At 37.9% G+C, this 27,580-nt stretch overlaps 1 protein-coding gene across 8 annotated transcripts in view; it reads left to right on the forward strand.

Moving 5' to 3' along the window:
- EYA3 (EYA transcriptional coactivator and phosphatase 3) overlaps positions 1-27,580 on the forward strand; it is a 104,361-nt gene that overhangs the window by 39,072 nt on the left and 37,709 nt on the right. For 7 of the 8 annotated variants that reach the window (XM_030872592.2, XM_030872652.2, XM_060309104.1 and 4 more), the window contains 5 exons: positions 8,638-8,681; positions 11,690-11,769; positions 16,562-16,628; positions 19,463-19,599; positions 27,004-27,141. In XM_030872592.2, coding sequence (XP_030728452.1) covers positions 8,638-8,681; positions 11,690-11,769; positions 16,562-16,628; positions 19,463-19,599; positions 27,004-27,141 — 466 coding nt within the window. The remainder of the gene's footprint in view (positions 1-8,637; positions 8,682-11,689; positions 11,770-16,561; positions 16,629-19,462; positions 19,600-27,003; positions 27,142-27,580) is intronic. The other variant, XM_030872661.2, reaches the window with a different exon arrangement.

Here is a 27,580-nt window from a genome sequence, read left to right on the forward strand (position 1 = left end):
CCTGGTCCAGGAAGCTCCCACGTGCCGCGGAGCAACTAAGCCTGTGTGCCACAACTACTGAGTCTGTGTGCTACGACTCCTGAAGCCTGGAAGCCTAGAGCCTGTGCTCTGCTACGAGAGAAGCCACCACAATGAGAAGCCCGTGCACCACAACGAAGAGTAGCCCCTGCTCACCGCAACTAGAGAAAGCCCATGTGCAACAACGAAGACGTAACGCAGCCAAATAAATTTATTTTTTTTTTAAATTTCATGTTACATTTCTCTTAGAGATGAGAGATGTAGCAGACCACACAGGGTCACGGGGGTGAGCACCAGTGTCATTCAGGAGGCAGAGATGCATAGGGGAATTGTAAGAGAATGCATAGGCTACAGCCTTAATTGAGGTTTCCACAGGCAAGGTGAAGCAACGTAACATAGGGTAATTGTTTATTTAGGATTGGCTAGTTTGAATAATTCCAGAGGGTTTTGGGGTATAGAAGCTATCACTAGGTATCTGATTTCACAGCAGGGGAATATGGTTCAGAGTATGGTTCAGAATATAGGCTCTAGATTGCAGGGGAGATGTAAGCAACTTTGGCTCTTAGTTTGGCACTGTGATTAGTGGGTGCTGAACAGACAAATATAGAATCTAAGAAAATATAGAGCATTTATTAACTGTTAAAAATAATTAGAATAAGAAGAGTAAATGTCAGATGTTGAGGAGTAAAGCTAATTTTCACAGGCTGTAGTAGAAATCTAAAACTTGAGTGGAAAGAATGGTCCTGTCCCAAGTTGCTGATGATAAAGCCATGATTTAAAAAAAAAATTATTTTATTGAGGTATAGTTTATGAGGTATATACAACGTTATGTTAGTTTCTGGTATACAGCAAAGTGATTAGTTATACGTATATATAATAATTTGCATCTTCTGATCCCAGACTCCCAATCCATCCCTCCCCAACTCCCTCCCCCTTGGCAGCCACAAGTCTGTTCTCTCTTTTTTTTTTTTTTTTTTGCTGTACGCGGGCCTCTCACTGTTGTGGCCTCTTTCCTGTTGCGGAGCACAGGCTCTGGACGCACAGGCTCAGCAGCCATGGCTCACGGGCCCAGCCGCTCCGCGGCAGGGGGGTCTTCCCGGACCGGGGCATGAACCCGTGTCCCCTGCATCGGCAGGCGGACCACAAGTCTGTTCTCTATGTCTGAGTCTGTTTCTGTTTCATAGATAAGTTCAGTTGCATCGTGTTTTAGATTCCACATATAAGTGATATCATATGGCATTTGTCTTTCTTTTCCAACTTACTTCACTTAGTGTGGTATCTCTAGGTCCATGTTGCTGCAAATGGCATTATTTCATTCTTTTTTATGCCTGAGTAGTATTCCATTATACACACACACACGCGCGCGCACACACACACACACACACACACCCCCCATACCTTCTTTATCCATTCATCTGTCGATGGACATTTAGGTTGTTTCCATATCTTGAATAAAGCCAAGATTTTTAACCCTGCTGTTTACTTGTGTATGAAGAGAGATGTTGCTGATGAGCATTACTATTGGGGTTATTTTAATCACATTGTCTCTTCCTTATTGAGTTATCCCTTTCTTGTTTCTGTACTACTTGCTAGCTCTATCTCAAGATTGTTCCAGTCATTGTTCACAATACAACATAAATCCTAGCCTCAGGTTCTCTTTCACTTTCCCCTATTGCCAGTCAGTCCTCAATCCTCTGCAGTCAGAAATGGTTCTATCTATGGTCATCACTTACCTTGAAATCACTCCATCTTTTTACCCTAGTCTTCATCTTTCTCAGCTACTCTGAAGCAGCTCATATTATTGTCCAAACTAGAACTCTTTTGTAGAGTGAAAGGAGGCACTAACCAAACTCGGTTTTAGAATAGGAGGTATAAATTAACACTGTTCCTGGCAAACCGGAAGCACTTAAAAAACTCCTTTATAGCTATCAGGGTGCTCTTTGAGCTCAAGTTTTAAAAGGACATATATACATAGGAAAAATTTTTAGAAGAATATACACGAAACTTAATACTGAAATCATGGAGGTTTGGGGGCAGAATGAGGTCTTTTATATTTTATTTTATACATATCTGTATGGTTTGGGTTTCTAAAAATATGAGCATATGTGCCTTTTGTATTTAAATATTAAAAAGAAATTAGTAATACTGTAGACAAAAGAGGTGGTACATGATTACAACCACAGTGTACTCTAGGCTAAAACATGGAAAAGGAGTGAAGCTTGGGAAATATTGTTGATTGAGAGCAATGAAAAGGACCCTAAAATTTGTATTTTTGTCTTGGAGAATAAAAGGATGGAATAAATGGCTAAGAGAGAACGACTGTACTCAACCCCTAATTTCTTTTTGTCTTATCGATAAAGGAGAGTAATCTTTGGCTTCCCTGGTGGCACAGTGGTTGAGAGTCTGCCTGCCGATGCAGGGGACACGGGTTCGTGCCCCGGTCTGGGAGGATCCCACATGCTGCGGAGCGGCTGGGCCCGTGAGCCATGGCCGCTGAGCCTGCGCGTCCGGAGCCTGTGCTCCGCAACAGGAGAGGCCACAACAATGAGAGACTCGTGTACTGCAAAAAAAAAAAAAAAAAAAAAAAGGAGGGTAATTTTCAAACTATAAAGGATACCATATCAATTAAAAATGTTTTATTTCCACATTTATAAGCAGGTACCTAAGTTATTTAAAATGAGTTCTAATTCTCTAGACTCCCCCCAGTAAAAAGACTGGGTTTGGTGCTCCTTCTTTGTGTTCCATAGAACCTTGAACATCTATCAGAATCATTATTTCACTGTTTTATTTATTACTTTTTAAAAATTTTATTTATTTTTGGCTGCGTTGGGTCTTCGTTGCTGTGTACGGGCTTTCTCTAGTTGTGGCGAGCAGGGGCTACTCTTCCTTGCATGCGGTGGCTGCTCTTGTGGAGCACAGGCTCTAGGCGCACGGGCTTCAGTAGTTATGGCACGCGGGCTCAGCAGTTGTGGCTCACGGGCTTAGTTGCTCCGTGGCATGTGGGATCTTCCTGGACGAGGGCTCGAACCTGTGTCCCCTGCATTGGTAGGCGGATTCTTAACCCCTGTGCCACCAGGGAAGTCCCTGTTTCACTGTTTTAGAAATTATCTATTTCTTTTCAACCAGACTATAACTTCCTTGAGGTCAAGGACTGTATTTCGTTTATCATTATATTCCCTTTCAGGAGGGCTTGGTAGAGAACAGTCAGTTGAATGAATGATAGCGTGAATATGAACTAGAATTCTCACTGTAGGCATTTAACATTGGAGAATGAATCTGCAGTGTATTTTTCTCTCACATTAGTCTCATGTGGATTGACAGCTTTCCTGGGCCAGTCTTCCATGAAGGCTTCTTTCATCTTGTGATGCTGTTATCTTCAACTGTGGCCTCCATGGTTGCCAAAGAAACGGAAGAGAGGATTGGAGAATCACATGAGATGTTTTTAAGGGGTAGTTGTAGAAGTGGCTTATGTAGATGGCTCCAACCTGACAGCAAGGGGGTCTGGAAAATGCCATCAATCTGTGTCTTAGTCTATTCTGGCTACTGTAACAAAATGCTATAGAATTGGTGGCTCATAAACAATAGAAATTGATTTCTCACAGTTCTGGGGGCTGGGAAGTCCAAAATCAAGGCGCCAGCAGATTTGGTGTATGGTAAGGGCCTGCTACCTGGTTCATAGACTGCCATCTTTTTGCTGTGACTCACATGGTGGAAAGGGAAAAGGAGATCTCTTTCTTTTTTTAATTTATTTTTTAATTTTTTTGCTGCACGGCTTGCGGGATCTTAGTTCCTCTGACCAGGGATTGAACCTGGGCCCCCGGCAGTGAACCTCCTAACCACTGGACTGCCAGGGAATTCCCAGGAGGCCTCTAATCCCATTCATGAGGGCTCCACCCTCATGACCTAATCACCCCAAAAGCCCCACCTCCAAATTTCATCATATTGGGGATAAAATTTCAAAATATGAATTTTGGGGGAAGACACAGATGTTCAGTCTATAGCATCCTGTGTGCCCAGGAACAGGAAAAAGACCACTGAATATTTATAAGTGAATCTACAATAATCTTCTCTTTGGTTCACCTGTTTCATTTTTCACATTTAAAGAACAAGATGTAACTCCTTACCCCTCACATTCCTCTTAAGAGAAACAGCCCCAGCTTCCATCAGTTGCTGCATCCAGATCAAATCCAGAATCTGATGCCCACTAGTTTCTACTAGGTCCAGATATGACTTCTTTTGGATGGGTACCTGTGAACTTAAAAGACATGTTTTTTGCCTCCCATCGCAAGTCACACCCCACATGCAATGGTGGAGCAGGCAGTTGTCTCTGCCACGGGTATTTACCTTTCTAGTTTCTAGTGATTTAGAATGCTTACTCTCACTCTCCACATACTCATTTCCTTATGTCAAGTTCTGGGAGTAAAATTAATAATTAGATGACTGTGGGCTTCCCTGGTGGCGCAGTGGTTGAGAGTTCCCCTGCCGATGCAGGGGACACGGGTTCGTGCCCCGGTCCGGGAAGATCCCACATGCCGCGGAGCGGCTGGCCCCGTGAACCATGGACACTGAGCCTGCGCGTCCGGAGCCTGTGCTCCGCAACGGGAAGGCCACAACAGTGAGAGGCCCGTGTACCGCAAAAAAAAAAAAAAAAAAAAAAAAAAAAAAAAAGACTGTTGGTAAGCACAGTCAAAGAAAATAGCATTAAATGTTTTTTGTGTATAATTTCATCCGGGTTATGATCAAGCCCTTTCCCCTTCTAGAATATAATATAGAGTATGACTTCTAGTAAAGAGAATGATATGCTTTGTTTGACAGTGGTGGATAAATTCTGACAAAAACATCTTCCTTTTTATAGGCTTCATGCAGACTTCTGTTGGATTTATTATTCCCAAGATTATAGTTTACCAAGCCCTAGTATGATTTAGCCTCTTGTTAAAACTTAGGAGGCACTATAGTTATATACTTGAAAGTCATATCAGAATAGTTCTGGAATGACATTTGAGATGCATAATATAATTTTCTTATCTAGAAGGTGGTATTTCTTAATCTTGTCTTTGAAATTTTGGAAATTCAGCTTTGTTTTTGCTGCTTTTGGTGGTAACATTAAAATTTAACAATGTCTTTGTCTTTCATAAACACCTCTCTCTCATTCGCTCTCCCTTGCCACCCGCCCCACTACCACCACCAATTTCATCTTCACAGCAGGCCTGTGAAATAGTCATAGTTTTCTTTTACAGTTGAGAAAACAGATGTAGAGAAGTAGACATACAGTGAATTAACTCTCAGAACTGAGCCTTGAGCCTGGATATTCTGAATTTGTGTATTGGGTTATATGTATTCCTTTGCTTTGTTATATCTAAAGCCTGATTTTTTTTTTTTTTTTAAAGCAGACGCACAAGTAGAGCTCTGATTCATGAATTTGCCAGTGGTTCTTCCTTTTTGTGTAACCTTTAGTCATAACATGCCCGTAAGATTGTCATTTTTTTTAATGACAACTTTATTGAGATACAATTCACATCCATTTTAAAGTATACAATTTGATGGGTTTTAGTATATTCACAGAGTTTTGCAACTATCACCATAGTCAATTTTAGAACATTTTCATCACTCCAAAAAGAAATTCTGTACACATTAGCAGTCACCCTTCAATTCCCTCCCTCCCGCAGTCCTAGGCAACTACTAATCTACTTTCCTTTTGACCTATTTGTGGATATTGCATGTAAATGGATTCATAAAATATGTGGTCCTTTGTGACTGGCTTCTTTCACTTAGGATAATCTTTTCAAGATTCATCTGTGTTAGCATGTATAAGTACTTCATTCCCTTTTACTGCTGAATGTTTCATTGTATGGATTTATTTTATCATTCATCATTTTATTTATCATTATTGTATTTATCTGTTCATCTGTTCATGGACACTGGGGTTGTTTCCACTTTTTGGCTATTTTGAATAATGCTGTTAGGAACATTCATGTCCAAGTTTTTGTGTGGACATAAGTTTTCATTTCTCTTGGTTATATAGTCAGGAGGGGAATTTCTGGATTATATGTAATAGTAACTCTGTTTAACCTTTTGAGGAACTGCTAGACTGTTTTCCAAACTAGCTGTACTATTTTACATTCTGTCAGTTTCTGGATTGTATTGTTTGAACTCATCCTTTTTGTAATCCAGTGAAATCTGTCTGTATCCTTTTAGTTTACCTGCCTCTAGTGCCAAGGTTTCCTATCCCTGACTTACAGGAGGACATAATTGCCCACATCAAGGCTAACAATGGGCTGTGAAAGGTACAGAATTAGTTGATAACACATTTTCCTCCCCCAGACGTTTTTGTTTGGTAGATATGTCTTTAAGTACATTTTCTCCATTTCTATTTATGAGTACATACTCTTTGTACCGAGTTGGCACTGTAGTAAATAGAAAGTAAAAAAGTGTAGTTCTTACTTGAAAGGCCATTATGGTATATTTTAAAATTTTGCTCCAGGGCTTTTTTTTTTAGTTCTCTAGCTAAGTTTGTTACTCTGTGGCGCTAATAAAATGAAGACTGATAAATTAGATTCCTCAGTGCTCTAGTTTTCTTTATATGGATTACTGTTAGGAGACCATAGACTGTTTTAAAATTATTTCTTTGATCGCAAAGAAGGTCTTTGGGTGAGCTAAGCATAGATTAATCACCACTATTGGAAAATTACAGTATTATCTGACCTTATGTAAATACTGTCATCTTCAGGTGGGAGGGACAGCACATTTATATTATATCAAGAGCCTGTATTTTGTCATTTGTGAAATGACATAAATAGATAAACTAGAAAGTTTAAGTAGATAAACTAGAAAGTTGAATTTTTCTTATCTTTAGCCTTGCAGTTTCCAGTCAAAACGTGTTTTCCAGCGTTAATCCATCAGCACATTTTTCTCCTATGCCTTTCAGTGAGGTTATGTTATACATTTGTAATACAATTAAATTCTCTTGTCACAGTATGTATACCATTCTGGAATTCCTTGACTTCCTGGTTGGTTTTGGTATCTTTTATCATACAGAAGTTTTGAATTTTTGTAAAATCAGTCTGTTTTCTCCTTTATGGCTTTTGAATTTAATATCATGCTTAGTAAGGGTTTATCTACCTCAAACTTCTTTGTTTTTTTCTTCATATGCTTCTATAATTTTGTTTCTAAATTTAGAGGGTTTTTTAAAAATTTATTTTTAGCTGTGTTGGGTCTTCATTGGTGTGCTCAGGCTTTTTCTAGTTGCAGAGAGCGGGGGCTACTCTTCGTTGTGACGCACAGGCTTCTTGTTGCAGTGGCTTCTCTTGTGGTGGAGCACGGGCTCTAGGCACGTGGGCTTCAGTAGTTGTGGCGCACAGACCTCAGTAGTTGTGGCTCGTGGGCTCAGTAGTTGTGGCTCTCAGGCTTAGTTGCTCTGCAGTATATGGGATCTTCCCAGACCAGAGCTCGCACCCATGTCCCCTGCATTGGCAGGCGGATTCTTAACCACTGCACCACCAGGGAAGTCCTGGCAGGTGGATTCTTAACCACTGCACCACCAGGGAAGTCCCTAGAGGGTTCCTTTTTAATGCCCCTTTTTTCTTTATCTTTATTGGTACCTTTGAAAATTTAGGCAGCATTATATAATGAGTTGATATGCCATAAGCAAATAACCAAGAGTATTTGGTTTTATTTATTTTGTCATGTTTTCTCATGAGGAGTGGCTGTCCATGAGAAATTGTATGGGCCTTGTATTTAACTTGTATTTATTATTTACCTTGTCTGAATTGTTAAATTTAATCATATTAAATAGCTGTATTCCCACCGGATATGTTTATTTAAACTTGTTTAGCAAAGTTACTGCCTCTGTGAGTTCTTACTCTTTGTAGTGGTTGGCAGTACTCTTTGTCAGCTTGAAATACTTTAAGTGTTCATAATTTGTATGGCTAAGCACACTAAGCATACTTCTACTATAACTAGTAATTCTAATCAGAAAACTCTAAAATCAGATTCTTTGTCATATAAAAAACCAGGGGAAACTTAGTAGTATTAACCATTGATCTTTCATTTATGGATTCTTAAACTGTTTCAATGAAAATGCTTTTACCTTAGAAGGAATTAGAAAAGGTGAAAATATGGGGACAAAACAGTATAGTGTGAAGAATATTTTTTAGATTACTGGTAACCTGATTAGAATTTATTTTTATTTTTGGCATGTAAGTAATTTGAATATAAAGATATTTCTGTTAAATAAATGATGAGATGATAGTGAGATTGCCATACTTACTGTTTGAGAATAAAACTGTGTGTCTGGTAAAATTTTAAACCAACCAGTTTGTATCGAGTTTGGATACCTTATCCTGGTAAACATTCTGTGTTGAGTAAAAATCCTGATAAACCTTTTATTTACCTTGAATCTGAAAAACACTTTTTTCATTTAAAAAAGAGAGAGAGCCTCATGTGAAAAAAAGTACATCTCTAACTCTAAAATATAATAGGGATTAATAAAATAAATCTAAGGGAAACAAAAGGAAACAGTTACCCTGTAATTTATTAGTTAATATTAGGCTGCCACTTGAGTAGCTAGATGATTTTAAAAACAGATCAAGACATTGATGCTTTTGTATAATTGTTTTACAGGTGAAAAAAGCCAAGATGCAGGAATCAGGAGAGCAAACTTTAAGGTATACAGAGTTGAATTTCTTTCTAATGACCTACTTATAATTGTTTTTACATGCTGATTAGTATATGGGCATGATTTGTGTTGACTACCCTCTTTTTGGTTTTTAGCATCAGTCTTTACGTTTTGAAATTATTTGGTTTAAGGTGAAGATTTTCCTCTAAAAGTTTGTCCTTGAAACACATAGGTGCTGATTTTTTTCATTTATTCATTATTTATTCAACAATATATACCAATCTCATGGTATCTCTCAGATCCTGTGATATGTGGAAGAGACACAATGGTGAATATTCTTCAGTCAGATGTACTGTATACTTAATAGGGAAGACAGAAATAAGGAAAATCCAAGGGGTTAATCATTAATTACCAAATGGATATGGGACACCTTAGTCATTAGCTTGGCTCCCCTTGTAGAAAAGAGGCAGCTTCTTTGCATGTCATGCTCTGGTTTCCACAACACCATGATTTTCAGTTGTCCACAGTTCTTACCTTCGGTTGTTTGTCTAACAACCATATGAACCGGTAACTGCATCACCTCTAACATCTAAATTTTAAGAATCCTACTCCTATACCACCACACACTATCATTCCAGCTTATTTATTCTATTGTCACACTAGCCCTGTGTCTTATACACTTCCAATTAAATGATCTGTCATATTTTCACTATCAAGCATTGACCCTTTCCCCAAAAAAGACTTCAATAACTCCATTTCCCCCTTTTCCCAGCTCCTGGCAACCATCATTCTGCTTTTTGTCTCTGTGATTTTGAGTACTCTAAGTACCTCTTATTAGTGCAATCATAAGTTATTTGTCTTTCTGTGACTTGCTTATTTCATTTAGCATAATGTCTTCATGGTTTATCCATGTTGTAGCATGTGTGAGAATTTCCTTCCTTTTTAAGGCTGAATAATACTTCACTGTATGTCTATTCCACACTTTGTTTATCCATTCTTTAGTTGGTTGTGTTAATTATTGACAAGAGTTCTATTGAATGAGAATGAAATATTTGTGGCACTTACTTTTGGAGTTTGGGTGTTTTTGCTCTTTTCTGGAGGAGGGAAATTTTATTTTGGAGCATTTATTTTAATATACACACATTGTTAAGTAAAATTTATGTTTATATAACTGAAAATAATTATATTTTGAGACAGTAATAATTTTTCTAGATACAATAACTTTAAATATTTAACAAAGTACTGGAGTTAATTCACTGTCTTGGTGCTGTTGTTTCTATTTAATCTCTAGATACTCAGTTGAATAGGTAGGGGATTTTGCTATAAGATTACAGGACCATAGGATTTTAGGCACTGGTCCATTGTATGCCAGACCATACAAATATACCTTCTAAGATACAGGATCTAGAAATAGTCTTTCAACAGTGGGTATAACAGTGAACCCCAGACTTATTCAGGTACACATAGAAGACCAGTCATTGTAGTCAGAAATGTGAAGTTCTTGTCTGGGCTTATACCTTTCTCCTTGGAATCTTATTTAATTAGGCATAAGATGGGGCTCAGAAGTCTGTATTTTTACCACTCAGGTAATTATAAGAAATAAGCCATTTTGGGAAACAATGATGTAACTATTCAGTATGACCCTTACCCTCAATTCCCATAGTAATATCTTGGTTGGTATATTAAGCGCTATTCCAGAAGTACAGACAGTTGAGTAAATATATTAAAATAAACTTCATCTGGGGATTTACCTTTAAAAATTAATTACATCTTAGGGAAAATTGTTTGAACATTGAGAATATACCCGGAAAAAAAAAACTTTATTATGCTTGAATATTAGAGGTCCATTCAGAAAAGATAATGAGAGCTTTAAGAATTTTGGTACTGTGTATTTTTTTTTATAAATAACATTTCTTTTTAAAATTTTTTTCTTTTTAAAACTACTCTTTCCAGATATGTGTAGTGTCTGGGACAGTGTCCTCCACGTCTCCCTAGAGTGTAGAACAGCAAAGCAGATTTCTTGCTAGGGAACATGAATGTGGGAAGAATACCTGGGCTGGGGAGAAGTTGTATTGTAATAATACTAGCTACAGTTATATTGTACTTTGTTCTAGTCTCTGTTCTAAGTACTTTTCATGTATTAACTCATTAATTTCTATAACAGCCCTAAAAGGTAGCTTCTATAATTATCCCTCATTGACAGTTGAAAAACTGGAGCACAAACAAGTTCAGTGACTTGCTTAAAGTCATAAAGCTAGTTTTGGCAAAGTGGAATATGAACTCAAGCAATCTGGTTCTAGAATCCACACTCTTAAGCACTGTGCTATACTGGTAGTTGGGGAATATGTGGAGAGTGGAGTAAGGTAGAAGGAAGAGAGAGGACATTGTGAGGGATGAAAGTATAATCTCCAATTCAGAATTTCAGTGAGGATCTTCCCAACATTAAAGTGTCTAACATAATGACTTGTCCTCCCAGTTTACATGACTTATCTTTTACAGTTTCTCTTAATTTGTCTTATAAGTTTTTTTAAAAAGATGTTGCTAAGTTTTGGGAATGATAAAAATAAAAATTTGTTTATTTTTAATTGGGGGAAAGGAAATACAGCGGAATGTACCATTTTAAGGTTCAGAACCCCTTCTTGGAAGCAAGTGTGTATGATTTGAAAAAACTTGTCAAGTGATTATGAGGACCATTGTCTGAAATCAAGCATCTTCCTACTTCCCTTTGGTACTTTGGAAATAAAGTGACAGCAGTTTTTGGTGTTGTGGAACTTTTCTTTTACCATGTGGTCTTCAGAGAAAATCCAACTTGCCTGTGGCTTAGGTGGAATTTCCGAGTGATACAAAGATTGAAGTGATGACGAAGAACAGTAGAATGCTGAAGGTACTAGCCCTGGCCCTAGCTCTTTAAGTAGCCGCTAAAATCCAAGAATAAGTATTTCATAAAGTAGACTTACCTTGCCTCTTAACTTACCTAGGAAGAAAGGGTTTGATTTAATCACTTTTAGCAATGCAGCAGGTCAGTCAGGGGCTAATGTATCATTTTGGTTTTCCCAGTCAAGTAAGCAACTCCGAAGTCAATGATCAGAAACCTGAAACTTCAAGCCTTGCTTCAAACCTTACCATGTCGGAGGAAAGTAAGTACCATATTCTGTGCACCATGGAAGAGGTGTTCCTGTGACCAGGTGATGCTATTCTTTTATAATTGGTTTTCACTGATTGCCTTGTTTGTCTCAGAATATCCAGAATCCTTTCATTGCCTTGTTTGTGTGTTCATCCTTGTGCTCTCCTATAAGCCTTATTGACATACCAGCTAAGGAACAAAATCACATGGAATTCACTCCCCAGGGATTGGTGATTGTGTTTTTGTTTTGAGGTTGGATGTTCTAAAGGTAATAAATAGTGCCTTACTCAAAATCAGAAAAGTTTGTGAGCCAACCTCTGACTGTTCCTCCAGAGGGCTTGATATTTTTCTACCTTCCTAATAACCAAATAATTCTACCTATCCATCTAGGCCAAAAAAAGAAAAGTAATCCCCTGAGAGCCCAGGATTGATACTGGGCCCTGAGGGAGATCCATCTCAGGTATCCACTTACCAACCCTTATTCTCTTGTAAAACAGTTATATTCATGCATTAGACAAAAATTTGTAGAATGTTCTTTTTTTTTTTTCCTGTGGAGGCATGAGCTTTCTCTGACGTATCATGGTGGTATGCTCCATAGGGCAAATAGTCCTCCTTGAAATTAAAGTAAGTAAGATCTTACGGAAAAAACCTGAACGAACTTTTTGGCCAACCCAATAGCTGTGCCCTTCCATATTTTCCCACACACTTTGAAAGGATAAATTTGTGTAAGACGCTTTTTGAAAAGACATTTATTTGGGGGATATATCTTAAGATGATTATGCTTAACCTTGTATAATTCCCATGTGTTAAAAAATGGTGTGCCTATTTAAAAAAAAATGGTATGTCTTGAGTTGTATATATTATTTCCTCAAAGATGCTGTTCCAGTGGTTCTCAAACTTTCAACATACCTAAGAGTCATCTGGAGAGCTTGTTTGTAATGTAGAATTCTAGCCTCATCTTCAGTGATTATCATTCAGTAGACCTGATGTGGATGGCAATCTGCATTTCCAAGAAGATAGCTAATTCTGATACATATGGGAAACTGCTCTAATCAATGAAAAGTGTCTACTCTAATTTTTTTAATATCTCACTCATCCCCAAGAAAAAGGCCTGTTCCTTATATACTTCAGGGCCCAGAGGTAAGTTGTCTTCTTGCTTCTTGAAAAGCATTTCTCTTTTTTTCTCAAAAAACTCTAGTTCCTTTGAAGTCTATATTTATGCCCCTCCCCCACATTTCTTTTTACCTCATACTGAACTCCTAGTCATTTTGCTCTTTAAAGACTAGATCTTCTTTTTCTTCTCCATCCAGACTCTTATTATTCTTGGTAGTTTCAACATTCATGTAGATGACCTATCCAATACCCATAATGTCCTTCTTGTTTTCCTGTCCCTTTTTACTCAGCATAGATTCTATGGTTCTTTATTATAATTACTCCCTTACAAATATCTTCAATAATTTGGCCTCTTGTACTCTTCTTGCTAAACCCCAGCCATAATTTAATCCAACTCTCCACCTTCTCTGTAAGTGCATTAAAATAGCTGAACATTATTGGATGAATTATACACCTAGCTGACTGTTTACTCACAGGGCCTCAAGTGGGCACCCTACTACATTTCACTCATGAGTTTTACCTTTTAATATTTCACACCACTTCTTTCCTCTCGAAGCACCCATACTCATTCACCTTTCTTCATGCTTACCTGATGATTCCTTCTCAAATAGAAGCTCTCTGTGACAAGAAGCTCCCTTATTATCCTACCACCACCGGATCTTCAAAGCTACTTGTGTTTGTACCCATGTTATCTTCATTCTTGTCAGAATTGGAATAGTATTCTTGCTCCTGTCAAAGGTAGAACCTTTTATTTGTGCTTCATGCCTGTCTGTTCTCACCTCCCCCAAGGACTTTGGTACTTTGGTTATCCTAATACCATTCCTGCATCGTCATGTTCTTCTCTTCTTAATCCATCCTGTCAGTAAAGAGACATGATTCAGTATCTACCATCTTAAAACACAAAACCGTCCTTTGGGTCCATATCCCCTGCTAGATATAGACCTTCTCTTTGTTCCATGACCCATTGGAACCTCTGGAAAGAGTTGCCCTCACTTGCTTTCTCACCTCCCATTCGCCCTTCACCCCTCTCAAATTTAGCTTCTGTCACCACTCTTCCAATGAAATTGCTTTTGTCAAGGTCATTAGTTACTTTCAGTAACTGAAAGTGCTAGTTCTAGTGGACATTTCTCTCCTTGTATCCTGCCTCCCACTATTTTTTCTCCCACCTTTCTCCTTTGCTGGCCTTTCTTCTACTATCTGAACTCTGAATGTTGGTGGGCCTCAGGGTTTGGTTCTAGTCTACCATCTTTGCTCTTTCTGCATCCTCTCATCCATTACTACATTACTTTAAATGTTTTATACATTGTTAATGAATTCCAAATTTGTATTTCTAGTCTGACTTCTCCCCTAATTTCATTTGTGAATCCAGCTGCCTACTTGACATCTCCACTTAGATATTTAAAAGGAAAGTCATACTTAAAATGTGTGAAAGCTTTTTATTCCCTTAGCCCTCACCAAATCTGTTCTCTTCTTGAACTTCCCCATATTTGGAAGTGGTTTCACTATCCTTCTAATTACTCAAGCTGAAAACCTAGAAATTATCCTGTATTCCCGTTTTCCTCATTCCTTACATACAAATTCATCAGGATGTCGTGTTAGTTTTACCTTCAGGATATATTTCAAGGTTTTGCGTCATCTCCACTGCTTTTTTTTTTTTTAACCAGTACAAAGTTAAACACATCCAGATTTATTTACACAAAGCTAAAGAAATTTGGGTTCTATTTCCATTTTGTGTAATTTTATTCTGGGGTCTGGCTTTGTTGTGTAGCTGACATAGGTCATTGAAACTTGATTATCCCACCTCACATGCAATTTTTTGTCACAAGGGAACAGAAGACTTGGGTATTTAGCGCACATACAATAATGATCTTAATACTTTTGCAATTTAGTAGGAAGGCAGCTGTCCCACACCTTGGCAAGGGGACAGAGAAGTTACAGATTTTAAGCAGGTTATGCCTTGACTCTTTTTTTAAAAAATTATTTATTTTCTTTATTTATTTTGGCTGCAGTAGGTCTTAGTTACGGTACATGGGATCTTCCTTGAGGTATGCAGGATCTTTCATTGCGGCACATGGGCTCTTCGTTGCGGTGCATGGGCTTCTCTCTAGTTGTGGTGCGCGAGCTTTTCTTTCTCGTGGCGCGTGGGCTCTGTAGTTTGCGGCATGCGGGCTCTCTTGTTGAGGCGCACAAGCTCAGTCATTGTGGCGCGCGGACTTAGTTGCCCCTGGCATGTGGGATCTTAGTTCCCTGACTAGTGATAGAACCCTCGTTCCCTGCATTGGAAGGCGGATTCTTCACCACTGGACCACCAGGGAAGTCCCTTGCCCTGACTCTTGATAAGTTCCCAAGTACTGCAAAGATCAAGGCTCATTCATTCTCTAGAGAAGTAAAAATTGGCCTATATCTCCCAGGATGTTTTGTGGACCTCTTCTAGAATTAAATTAAATCAGAGGAGGAGAAGGATTTGGGTTTTTGAATGTACTTGTCAGCAGAGAAGGAACCATTATGTAGAATTTCAAATGAACTTCCATTCTATGCGATGAATGCTAAGAACTTTAGATCTAATTGAGGTCCCCTTCATTTTTGTCAAAGTGATTATGGATTAACATAATCTGCAAATTGCCATTAAGTATTTTCAAAGACTTTGAACAATGGCAGTGGACAAGATTCATGATAAACTCACAGATGATGATTTATCGTACTGTTGGGCATGAATTGTCCCTGCATCTGATCTTGATCAGGGTTCCCTTTTTGGGTCAGACACTCAGGGAACCCAGCTGGACATAAAGTTAGTTGGTTCACCCTTAGTCCCTAATCACAATAGAGCAACCTCCTTTATAGTTGTTGAATGAAGTTCTTGAACAGTTGAGGAGTCTGGTACAAGCTCTGTGTGATGTTACTCTGTCTACAATATGGACTGAAATAGTGCTAATGAATAGGATTCTGCTATCTGTCAAACTTGAGTTGAATATTTACAGTATTTATCCCAGATGAAATCATTAGGGTCAAGCCTCATGACGGTATCTATTCTGGATGAAGTCATGGAGGTGAAGAGGACACTAGCTGTGAAAGTCTCTTTACTTGATGGTTTATCAGAGTATTACATCAGTTCCTCAGGTGTGTGTCTGCTTTGCCAAACGTAAAGCCTTTACTACAAAGCTGAAAAAATAGTAATACAGAAGCATACTTACGTCTTTCTGCTGTTGATTATATACAGCAGTAGCTACAGTTTTCTAATAAAATTGAGTTCTTGCTCCAAATCTGTCTTCCTGCAAGTCATTCTTATGACCCTTTTATTCAGAATAGGGTAAGCACCCAGAGAATGAATAAGCTGAAGAAGTATAATGTGGTTTCCTAGACATAGATCTTGCATTTTAAGTTTGCCTATGAGCACAGCTGAGAGCTTAGGAAGTTGCTTCATCTATGGTTGTAGATCAGTGATGGGTGAAGGTAGAGGTCTGTTGGTACTGACTTTCGAGTGCTTTGCATTCTAGCTTCTTTTACTGTCTCTAAAAGTCTCTAAACCCATTATTAGAAGAGTGAGGTATTTCCTACTGCATAGTCTTTCTAAATTTCTGATGCCCAAGTTGTATTCTGTTATTTAGTTTGAAAGACTATACAGTGAGACATGAAATTTCCCCATTTCATTTTTGAAATGTTCTAACTTTTTCCTGGTGATATCTTTCTTTCAGTTATGACATGCACCGATTACATCCCTCGCTCATCCAATGATTATACCTCACAAATGTATTCTGCAAAGTAAGTTGAATAATTATTTCAAAAATCTGTATGCTTTTTCTCTAGATTCATTGCAAAATTTAACTTGATATTTAAGTTATTAAGTTGACATTTAACTTATTTTCACCTTTCTTGTTCTTCCCTACTCCAGTTTTTTCATTCTCTCTAAATATAGTCTATATAACATCCTTTTAAAAAGTTGATGATTGTCTGGAATAGATCACTGTTACCCAGGAGCTTGCTCAAAATGAATAGGCACTGAAAAATGCAAAATACCCTTAGTGATGTAAACATATTACTGATTGACCTCTGCTCATTCTGTCTTTGCTCTACTTTAATAGAGAGATCAATTTAAAAAGCTAAAGCCAGCCTCAGACTGGGACTTCTCAGCCTAATCTATGTTCAGTTTATTGTTTTAGGAGTGTCCTGAAGAGTAGAACTAGGCTTGAGATTAAACAGGTTTAGTGGGTTGAAGTCATTAAGAGGCAATATTTTGGGCCTCATGGGGTAAGATCAGCATTTAAGGTCCACTAAGTTAATCATCTCCAAGATGAGTAGGTGCAGAACAGTGTGTATATCGAGCCAGCAGTTGTGCATTGATAGAGTGAGCCTACATACATAGATACATACAAGTGTGCTTTATTAAACTGGGATAAATTCTGATGTGCTTACATAGGCAGGGTACATAAGGAACACTCACCTTTGGTAACAGAGGTGAGTGATATGTATGGGTATGTTATAAAAAAACTTTTTCCTTTTGAATTTTGCGTCAGTTAAAAAAATGAGCTAATTGAAAAGTCAGCTCAATGAGTTCTTCAAATTCTAACCTGGTATTAACACTAATAGCATTCTTGGGCCAGTCATTTTCATGTGGTTTTCTTCTTCTGTGAAATGACCGAACCTATTCTCTGAGATCATTATGAAGAAGATAAGAAAATAATTTGAGCTATAAAGACACTATATAAAAAATGATATTATGATCTTTATCATATCTGGAGGTTAATCCATTTGAAGTCACTAAGATTTTAAATCATTCCCACGTGATTTGATTAACAGCTACAACCTGAGCTATTTTCTGGTCTCAGATCTGGCTAAGAAGAATAGAAATTTTCAAATTCAGTCTTTTAGGGTCTACCGAGATGTGAATATTGCATATTCCAAATTCATTCATTTGTTCAAAAAATATTTGTATACCTGCTGTACTCAGGACACCTTATTAGCTATGTCTTCTATCTTTTTCCTTTTTAATTTTTTAAAAATTTATTTTATTTATTTATTTTTGGCTGTGTTGGGTCTTCGTTGCTGTGAGCGGGGGCCACCCCTCGCCATGGTATGCAGGCTTCTCACTTTGGCGGCCTCTCCCATTGCGGAGCACGGGCTCCAGGTGGGTGGGCCTCAGCAGTTGTGGCTCTCGGGCTCCAGAGCATAGGCTCAGCAGTTATGGCGCAGGGGCCCAGCCACTCCGCCGCACATGGGATCCTCCCGGACCAGGGCTCGAACCCGTGTCCCCTGCATTGGCAGATGGACTCTTATCCACTGCGCCATCAGGGGAGTCCCTATGCCTTCTATCTTAATGCAGACCTCCTTACCACTTAGCTAAAACCATTGCATTTTTTAATTGCCTCTATTTCAACCACCCTCCGCAATCCATTTTACAAAGAAATGTCAAACCAATCTTTATTAAAGAACAGCTCTGATCTTGTCATTCTTTGCTCAACAATTTCAGTGACTCCCAGTTGAACACTTTTAGCCTCATATTCAAGGTCTTTGCTGTCTATCTTCTTATACTTTGCCTTAATATAATATGTGCTCCTTGCAGGCTGAAGCCCTTCCTCTGTACCTTTGCCAGAGTTTTTCTCTTTTCCTAAAACACCCTTTCTCTCCCATTTCTGCACATGCTATCTGCTCAGCTCACAGACCATTTCTTTATAGGCTTCCTTCATTTTCTTCTTCCCCAAAACTGGGGGAAAAAAAATCTTTTCCTTTCTGAAACACCCCTTTCCCCCATTATGTTATTGTTATGATCTATATGGTACATATGACACTTTCTTGCTTATGAGTACAGCATAACTTATCAAATAAAATAACCGGTATCTAAAAATTCAGTGCATAAAATGTGGCACCATCTTATTCCATGGATAAAATGACCAGGTCATCTAGCTAGTTTAAAATCCCAGAAGTTTCACTGTTAAGTTCAAATCTCTAGCTAAACCTGATGTGGTTGGCACCAACTAGTGGCAGTACTCTGGCTTAAGTATCAGCGGGGCAATTCTGTGTCCTGTCTAGAACTTCCTGGATTTTATTAGTTATGTGACTTCTATTTTATAGGCTCGATCTGGGGATATTGGGCCACACCTGTACTCCCTGTCTTCTAATATGGTTGCTTGCCTTTTCTCTGCCAGCCTCACCCTCTTCTCTAAGTCCCACTTTCCCTCTCAGAACTTTAGTTTGGCCCAGAGGGCTAGGTGGAGAATGGAGCCAATTGCCAATCCTGTTCTGTCCAGTTTTATGTCATTTTAGGGTTTTATTCTATATTTAGACATAAGGGCATAAACGAGTTTAGTCCATACTTGCATCTCACATAGGGCCTTGCATGTGACACACCACAAATGTTTGAGGCATAGTAACTGGACCTTGGGAGGAAGATATTTGAAGCTATTAAATTTTCTGTAAAATTGTTAGGTAGGTGACAGTAGAACCTGGAAAGGAAAAAATAATTCTACTTTCTGACCATAGGAAGAGACATTTTACGTGGCAGGTTAGTCTCCTCATTGCTGATGCTTTGCTGTTAGTGGTATTAGCTATTTCCCCTACTTTTCTCACATGAAAGTTTTTGTTTTCTTGAACTTTTCTAGACCTTACGCACATATCCTCTCAGTTCCTGTTTCGGAAACTGCTTACCCTGGGCAGACTCAGTATCAGCCACTGCAGCAGTCTCAACCCTATGCTGTCTACCCTCAGGCAACCCAAACATATGGACTACCTCCTTTCGGTAAGGCATTCTATTGTGAGGAGTTGCTAAGAATGTTGATTTTATCCCCCAGAAATTTCCGTCTTTCCCCCAAAAGCGAGCACGGCTGATCAGGAAGCTGAGAGATGCCACGCTGTTCTTGGCAGAGCACCTGCTCAGGCACAGGTGTGATAGAAGTTGGGTATGCAACTTTCCAGCAGTATATTGGATGCGTGTCATATAAAATCATAACTTCTCAATACTCAGTTGTCTATCTGCCATAATGTAGCTATTTCCAGGATACTAAGTCTTGACTGTAAAGCTTGGAATCTTCAAGTGTTTGGAAACTCTTTGAGGAATTACAGTTGATTTGACTTACCATACAAAACATGATACCATGACAAATATATTTTGAGGTGGCTAATTTCTTGCTAAAACCAAGTAATCTACATATTCCGGATGGAATATACCTTATAGTTTTCTGCCCCCACCAACCCTGCTCTGTTTTGTCAATTTCTCCCTCTCCTTCCCTGCTGCCCCAAACTGATCAGTTGTTGCTCTGCTGAACCAGAAAGTCGTCTTAGAGGGGGAAATCCCCAATTTTGTACAACCTTATCATGTGCATAGAGAGGTTTGTTCTTTGGTTTTAGGTATCTTGTACATGAACTATAAATTAGAATGATTTACTAGAAGTCAGTTTGAGGTTCTTTGGGCACTTAATATCTGTGCTTTTTCTGTGTGTGTGTGAATTGATAGATATTGTCAGTGTGCTTTATTGCCCCTTCCCTGCTTTCCTAGAACTGGTGTCAGAAAATTAAGAAAATACTGTATTTTTTAAAAAATATTCAATATGTTAATAAAATTATAACTGTGTAGCCTTTATTGAAACTAGCTAGGAATTAGAAAAATCTTTCAGGTTGCCACAGATTCTGGGTGTTTTGCCTTTCGTTTTGAGATTCCTAGTTTTCCTGGCCGATTTGGCTGCTCTTTTATGATACTGACAGCTTTCTTATCTTGAGGCTTGTTAGCATTCTTTAGCTCCTGATAACTACTGGGAACAAAAATTGGGGCTTATGTTTAATGGTAGTGGTAGTTGATAACTTCATGAGAGAAGAGAAACAGAAATGCTCTTGTTTTCCTGTTTGTACACCCATGCCTCGTGCCTGTCGGTATATACTAAACTTTTATGTTTCTGATATATTTAACCAGACAAGACTGAGCAGTCCTTTTGGAAGCAGGACTCTGTGAATATGTTTGTGTTTATTTCTTTTTGCATATATTAAAGCTAATTTATCAACAGCTGGCTAACAATAGGCTAGCAAGTATAAAGTATTTCACATTTTTTTTACTCTCTGTTTTTATTTAAATTCTTTATTAGAAAGCCAAAAGCGCTTTATGACATTGTTGAACAGTTGATTGATCCTACTGTTCAGTGTTAAATAAAACTCCTATTATATCTCTGAACTCAGATTTTGGAATACCTAGCACAATGCCATGTGCATATAGGTCCTAGATATTATGGTACCTTTTATAATCACAGCATTTCTCTCATTTTAAAGAAAGAAAGAAAAATCTGTAAAATAGGTAGATCCCTGTTAAAAACTTGAAGGAAACAGTATTTATTTTATATAGAAATATTGGTTATAACAGGCTCTTTTATTAATCTATTTCTGTTTAATAATTGGGGGTGAGGGAAACTTGTTTAATAAGTTTTTCTTATCAGTAATTCAGAGAGAACTGTTCATTAGCTTAATTTGCCTTTGAATGATAGGTATGGCATATTCTTAAATTTTATAAAGGAAATTTTAAGGAAATGTTTATAATACTTTGTGTGTGTGTGTGTGTGTGTGTGTGTGTGTGTGTAATGCTTTTTAAAGTGCCTGTATTTTTGAAAGACATTTTCTTATGTTTTAACACATGGCTTCTTTTCTTTTATATCACTCAGTTGTAAAACACTCCATTTCTTCCTGTATAGCACAGGGAATTATACCCAATATCTTGTAATAACCTATAATGGAATATAATTTGCAAAAAACAAAAAAAACTATCACTATACTATACACCTGAAATTAACACAGTATTGTAAATCAACTACAGTTAAAAAAAAGACTCCATTTCTTTTTTTCTTGTGAAGATTTTGGTAATTTTATTATCTTAGTGTTACCTGTTAGCACTAAAACTAGATTAGCTAGTCTGTTATTTTATTTCAGATGTAAACAGAGCTTTAGAAAATCTTACTGTGATACGATTGTATGTTATATATTTATACAGTAATAATATATTGTAATAATATTGAGTGCTTACTACGCAAGCAGTATGCTGAGAATGAGTGCTTCACACTTTACATTACTTTCTTATGTAATCCTCAGGACCACCCTTAAAAAGTAAGTGGCAGCATTATCCCTTTTTATAGATGAGGAAACAGGCTTAGAAAGATTAAGTGACTAACCTGAGGTCATACAGTTAGTAAATGCCTAGGATTAGAAGTGCACCCCGGTCTGTTTAATTCCAGAAGGCCTCATAAATTTAGGTCTGTATGAAAAAGTTAATCTCACAGTTGACTTTGAAATTTAAAAGTTTCCTTCTTTTAAAGAAGTGAGAAAAGACTAGAGGAAATCTAGGAAGCCCATATTATGACTAATCTTTAAAAGTAAAGGAATGGTGGTCATATCTTTTCAGGGCTACATAGAAATCTGGTGAGATGGTAGAATGAGGATTTGAGGTTCCAGTGATCTGCATGAGTACATGTGAGAGAAAGGGTACTCGTTCGTTTTTAGGGGCTCATAAAAGATTGGCTTAACTGCCATTGTTCTACCTTCTTTTAAAAGAACTTTAATATGAGATGGAGATTTGACAGTATGTATTGAGTCTTAAGGATGTTCATGCCATATCCCTCAGTAATTTTACTTTTAGGGATTTATCCTAGGGAATTAATTAGCGATAACCACAAAAATTTACTACCAAGATATTCATCACAGCATTATTTATAATAGCAAAAGATTGGAAACAACAGACATATTGAATTGAAAGGTATATGTTAAATTGCAGTGTATCCATAGAATGGAAAACTGTGTAGCCATTATAAATCATATTCTTAAAGAATATTTAGCGTCTTGAAAAAAGTTTATTATTAATTGAAAAAAGCAGTATATAAAACTAAAAATATAATATACCAAGTTAGTAGTTTTTAAAAATATGTACATAAAGAATAATTTGGAAGAAAAACTGAATGTTAACAGTACAGGCAGTACAGATTTGATCTCAGTTACCAAGGAATCATGCAAAGTGAGGACACAGTTCCAATGTGTACAGGTTTCAGTTAACACAGTCCCGTGCAAAAGTGAGAATTGTCTGTTTTTTTGTTTTTTTGCGGTACGCGGGCCTCTCAACTGTAGTGGCCTCTCCCGTTGCGGAGCACAGGCTCCGGACGCGCAGGCTCAGCGGCCATGGCTCACGGGCCCAGCCGCTCCGCGGCATGTGGGATCTTCCCGGACCGGGGCACAAACCCGTGTCCCCTGCATTGGCAGGGGGACTCTCAACCACTGCGCCACCAGGGAAGCCCTGTCTGTATTTTTTGTGTGTGTGATGAGACTATGCAATTTTTTTCTTTTCACTTTCTATATTTTCCCAATTTTCTATAATATACATCTACTTATAGTTAACGAAAGTACTCAGATTAAATTACTTAGTATTTATAAGAGCTCATCCCAGTGAGGTATTAAATCAACAAGATATTCTTTCATGTGGTTTTTTTAGCATTTATATATACTTCGATCCTTTTTTTTGTTGTTGCGGTACGCGGGCCTCTCACTGCTGTGGCCTCTCCCGCTGCGGAGCACAGGCTCCGGACGCGCAGGCTCAGCGGCCATGGCTCACGGGCCCAGCCGCTCCGCTGCATGTGGGATCTTCCCAGACCGGGGCACGAACCCGTGTCCCCTGCATCGGCAGGTGGACTCTCAACCACTGCGCCACCAGGGAAGCCCTGTACTTCGATTCTTAACCAAACTAATCTTCTCTAAATTTCCACTACTCTGATATATATTACTGCAAAGTGAACTGCTCAGATTAGTTTGGTTAGTGACTAGCCAATAGGGGGGAAGTATTTGTGCTGAGAAACTTGGGTAGAGTTTGTGATAAGACCCCACTGTGGGGCAGCACGAGAACAGCACTCAGAGGCAGACTTCCTTTGCCATTTTTAGATCAGCTGCTGCTCTACATCAGGCTCTTGGTACTTAAAATGACTTGAGAAAGTCTACTTGTAGGCAAAGAACAGTGGACCAGGAGTCAGGAAGCCGGGATTTCATTTCTTCTTTGCTGCCGGCATTAGTGCTCTACAGTCACACCATTTGGTCATGCTACTTGTTACTTGGAATTCTGGAAAGAGTGCTTTTAAAGGAAGATAGACAGATAGATACACACACACTTAAAGAGCAGGGCTACAGTGATACTGGAGGCAGTGTCCATATTGTCTTTTATTCCTCTGTTCTTCATAAAATAATATTCAATAGCTACTTTATGTTTCTGCCCCAAAACATTCAAAACTATCTATTATTTTCTCTACTTGTCTTGGACATTTTGCACTAATTTCTGACCTTATAAGATGGACCAGTTTATAGAAATTTTACATTTTGAAACTTTAAAAATACATACTGAATAATGAAACTAGCAAAATTCTCTCAGTTAATACTATTCTTATTAGTAAGATAGTATTTTAGGACAGTGTAATAATAAACATGTTTACAAACCCAACACCTCAGGTTCAGAACCTATTTAGAAAAAAAACACATTGATTACAATAAATCTGAAAGTTATTGTGACATTGAAAAGGCAAGTTGTTTCTATGTTTCTAAAAAGTGTGATAGTCAACCACCAAGAATCTTAGCACTAATATTCAAATTTCACATCATAAATGTTTAAAAAAACTACATTCTCAAATATTTTTTATTGTTAAATGTCAGCCATAACAAGGAATTAAGCTGTGGCTTACCTGGGCAAGACTGAAAATCATCATGAACCAAGGGGTGGAAGGGGGTGGAGGGCAACCCTCCTAATTTGTGCTATAGAGATGTTGGCATTCCTTAATCTCCTCAAATATGTTATTTCATGTGTTTAGTAGGTGAGAAAAGAATATGTCTTGTTTTTTTAATGCTTTAGTTTGATAAATTAGGAGTTTGGGATTAACACATACACACTACTGTATATTAAATAGGTAAATAACAAGGACCCACTGTATAGCACAGGAAACTATACTAAATATCTTGTAATAATCTATACTGGAAAAGAATCTGAAAAAGTGTGTGTGTGTGTAGCTAAATCACTTTGCTCTACAGCAGAAACTAGCAACATTGTAAATTAACTATACTTCAATGAAAAAAAAAAGTTTGAGACAAGGCAATTACCATGTTCCACTGTGAACCTTTTGAGATTTTAACATCTTTTTTTTTTTTTTTTTTTCTTCTTTTTTTTTTGCGGTATGCGGGCCTCTCACTGTTGTGGCCTCTCCCGCTGCGGAGCACAGGCTCCGGACGCGCAGGCTCAGCGGCCATGGCTCACAGACCCAGCCGCTCCGCGGCATGTGGGATCTTCCTGGACCGGGGCACGAACCCGTGTCCCCTGCATCGGCAGGCGGACTCTCAACCACTGCGCCAGCAGGGAAGCCCTAACATCTCCTTTTACTATTCTTACATTTACTTGTCAACAAATTTTACAGATCTGAGTTACACTAAGATATCTGAGGGCCCTGGTGAAGCAGAGGTCCTTATTTTCAAAGCATTATATATTTATAAATTTCTTATCAGATTAAGAGTATATGAAGTGAGGTAATGTTGAATTTGAATCTGTGGCTGACCTTGGTATTGATTTCTTACCTGGAATGTGTTTGATGAATCTTCTTGGGCCTAATCATCAGCTTCAACTATATTGATCCAGTAGCTATAACTATTCAGAGCACAGTGAGGGTTTTTTTGTTTTGTTTTGTTTTTTAACATCTTTATTGGAGTATAATTGCTTTACAATGGTGTGTTAGTTTCTGCTTTATAACAAAGTGAATCAGCTATACCTATACATATATCCCCATATCTTCTCCCTACAGTGAGGTTTTTAATAGACTTTTGCATAGCCAAAATTATGACAAAAACTTGGGGTCTTCCCTGGCAGTCCAGTGGTTAAGACTCTGTGCTCCCAATGCAGGGGGCATGGGTTCGATCCCCAGTTGGGGAACCAAGATCCCACATGCTGCACAGTGTGGCCAAAAAAAAAAAAAAAAAAAAATTTATGACAAAAACTCTTCACTCATAAAGGATATCCTTAGGCTGTCGTGTAGAAGCAAGCTTTTTTTTATGGTTTCCTAGTTTACTGCAAATGAAAAAGGAGATACAGCCAGAAACAGGAGATTGTCAAGAAGTGACAGATCACAGAGAAAAGACAAAGTGATACAAGAGCGTTCAAATCATAGAACTGTAATTGAGTTCTACTTAGTACTAAGCAAATGTCTTCACATACTGCAGTAGCCTCTGGGGATTTTTCTGTAATGTACATAGCACAGCACAGTATAGATCTGAGAAAAGGTATGGTCACTATTTCCTCCCTGCTAAGAAGGCAGGAAAGGATATAAATATTTTTTAGAAAGATTGTCACTTAGGAGCATTGTGATAAAAATAAAACTGAATAGCTATGATGTCTTATTATATGTTCTAACAGGGAAAGATATGTCTCAGGTATTATGTGGAAAAGCAAATTATGAACAGCATGTAACATCCCATTTTTATTAAAAAGAAGAAAAAAAAGATTAGTAAACAGAAGAAATCTGAGTGACTCTTATGCAAACTGAATAGCAGTTAAGTCTGGATGGTGGGATTATATATGACTTTATTATTTCTAAAAATTAGAAATTATATTTCTGTTAATGTTTTTTAATTTATAAAAGTAAGCAGGTATGTCTTTCCTAATCAGAAGAAATAAAGGTAACAAAATAACCAGCTTAAGAAGGCAGAGAAGTATACATACATTTTAGAAAAATCTGGTGCTTGTTTAATGGGTAAGTGAATTTTAAACGTATGTGGAATGTCTCCTACCTAGACAATGCAGATAAATGATTTATCACTCTACAGGAATGTCAGGCACTCTACAACAATGGTAGGGTGTCAGTAGCCCTTTTTCTGAATGCTGATCAATTTTCCCCATCCATTGAAGTGAACTTACATACATACATATCACTGTTGGGTTTTTGACAAGATTTTTGTTTCTATGGCCCCATTCCCCAATTCTTTGAAATTGTATTTGCTTGTGGTATATTACGAGTGGGAGATTCAATAATTTTCTCTTACAAGCAAATTTATTTTTGTTTTAAGATTTTGATTTTAAACCTACTGGCTGATATTTGAAAGCATAACCATGCTCCTCAGTTCCAGTGTTTTGTTTGTAATTGGTCCAATTTATCTGATTCAGGTGCATTGTGGCCAGGTATGAAACCTGAAAGTGGTTTAACTCAGACTCCATCTCCAAGTCAACACAGTGTTCTTACCTGCACTACAGGGTTAACCACAAGCCAGCCAAGCCCAGCACATTATTCTTATCCCATTCAAGGTAAACAGGCATGGTTGTGTGTGTTTTGTTTTTTTAAAAAAATTATTATTGTTTTTTGTTTTTAATCTACCTGTATCTCCAAACATACTGGGTAATATAGGATATTTGCATTTGTGCATGCTTTTTGTGTTAGACAAACTAGAACCTAGGAGTGTGGTTCATAAGTAGTTTAAGCTTTTGTGAACTGCTTAATAGAATTGAAGACTCCTCTTTTGCACGTTGGTGTCCAGAAAACCTGTCTAATTTTGTTCTAGTCTGTTCTCAGTGGCATTTTGTCCTGTAAATGAGCAGAAGACTCCATGGGTTAGAGCTTTGCTGACTTCTTTTATGTGAAGTCCAAATAGAATGGAAAGTGAGATTGAGTGCTGCTTTGTGAGATGTGTGCTGCTTTTCTGCTGTGGTTTTTGTTATACCTCCACCCCCATTTACTACTTCTTGG

This window comes from Globicephala melas, chromosome 1, assembly GCF_963455315.2.
Source record: "Globicephala melas chromosome 1, mGloMel1.2, whole genome shotgun sequence".
In the NCBI taxonomy this organism is placed as follows: domain Eukaryota; kingdom Metazoa; phylum Chordata; class Mammalia; order Artiodactyla; family Delphinidae; genus Globicephala; species Globicephala melas.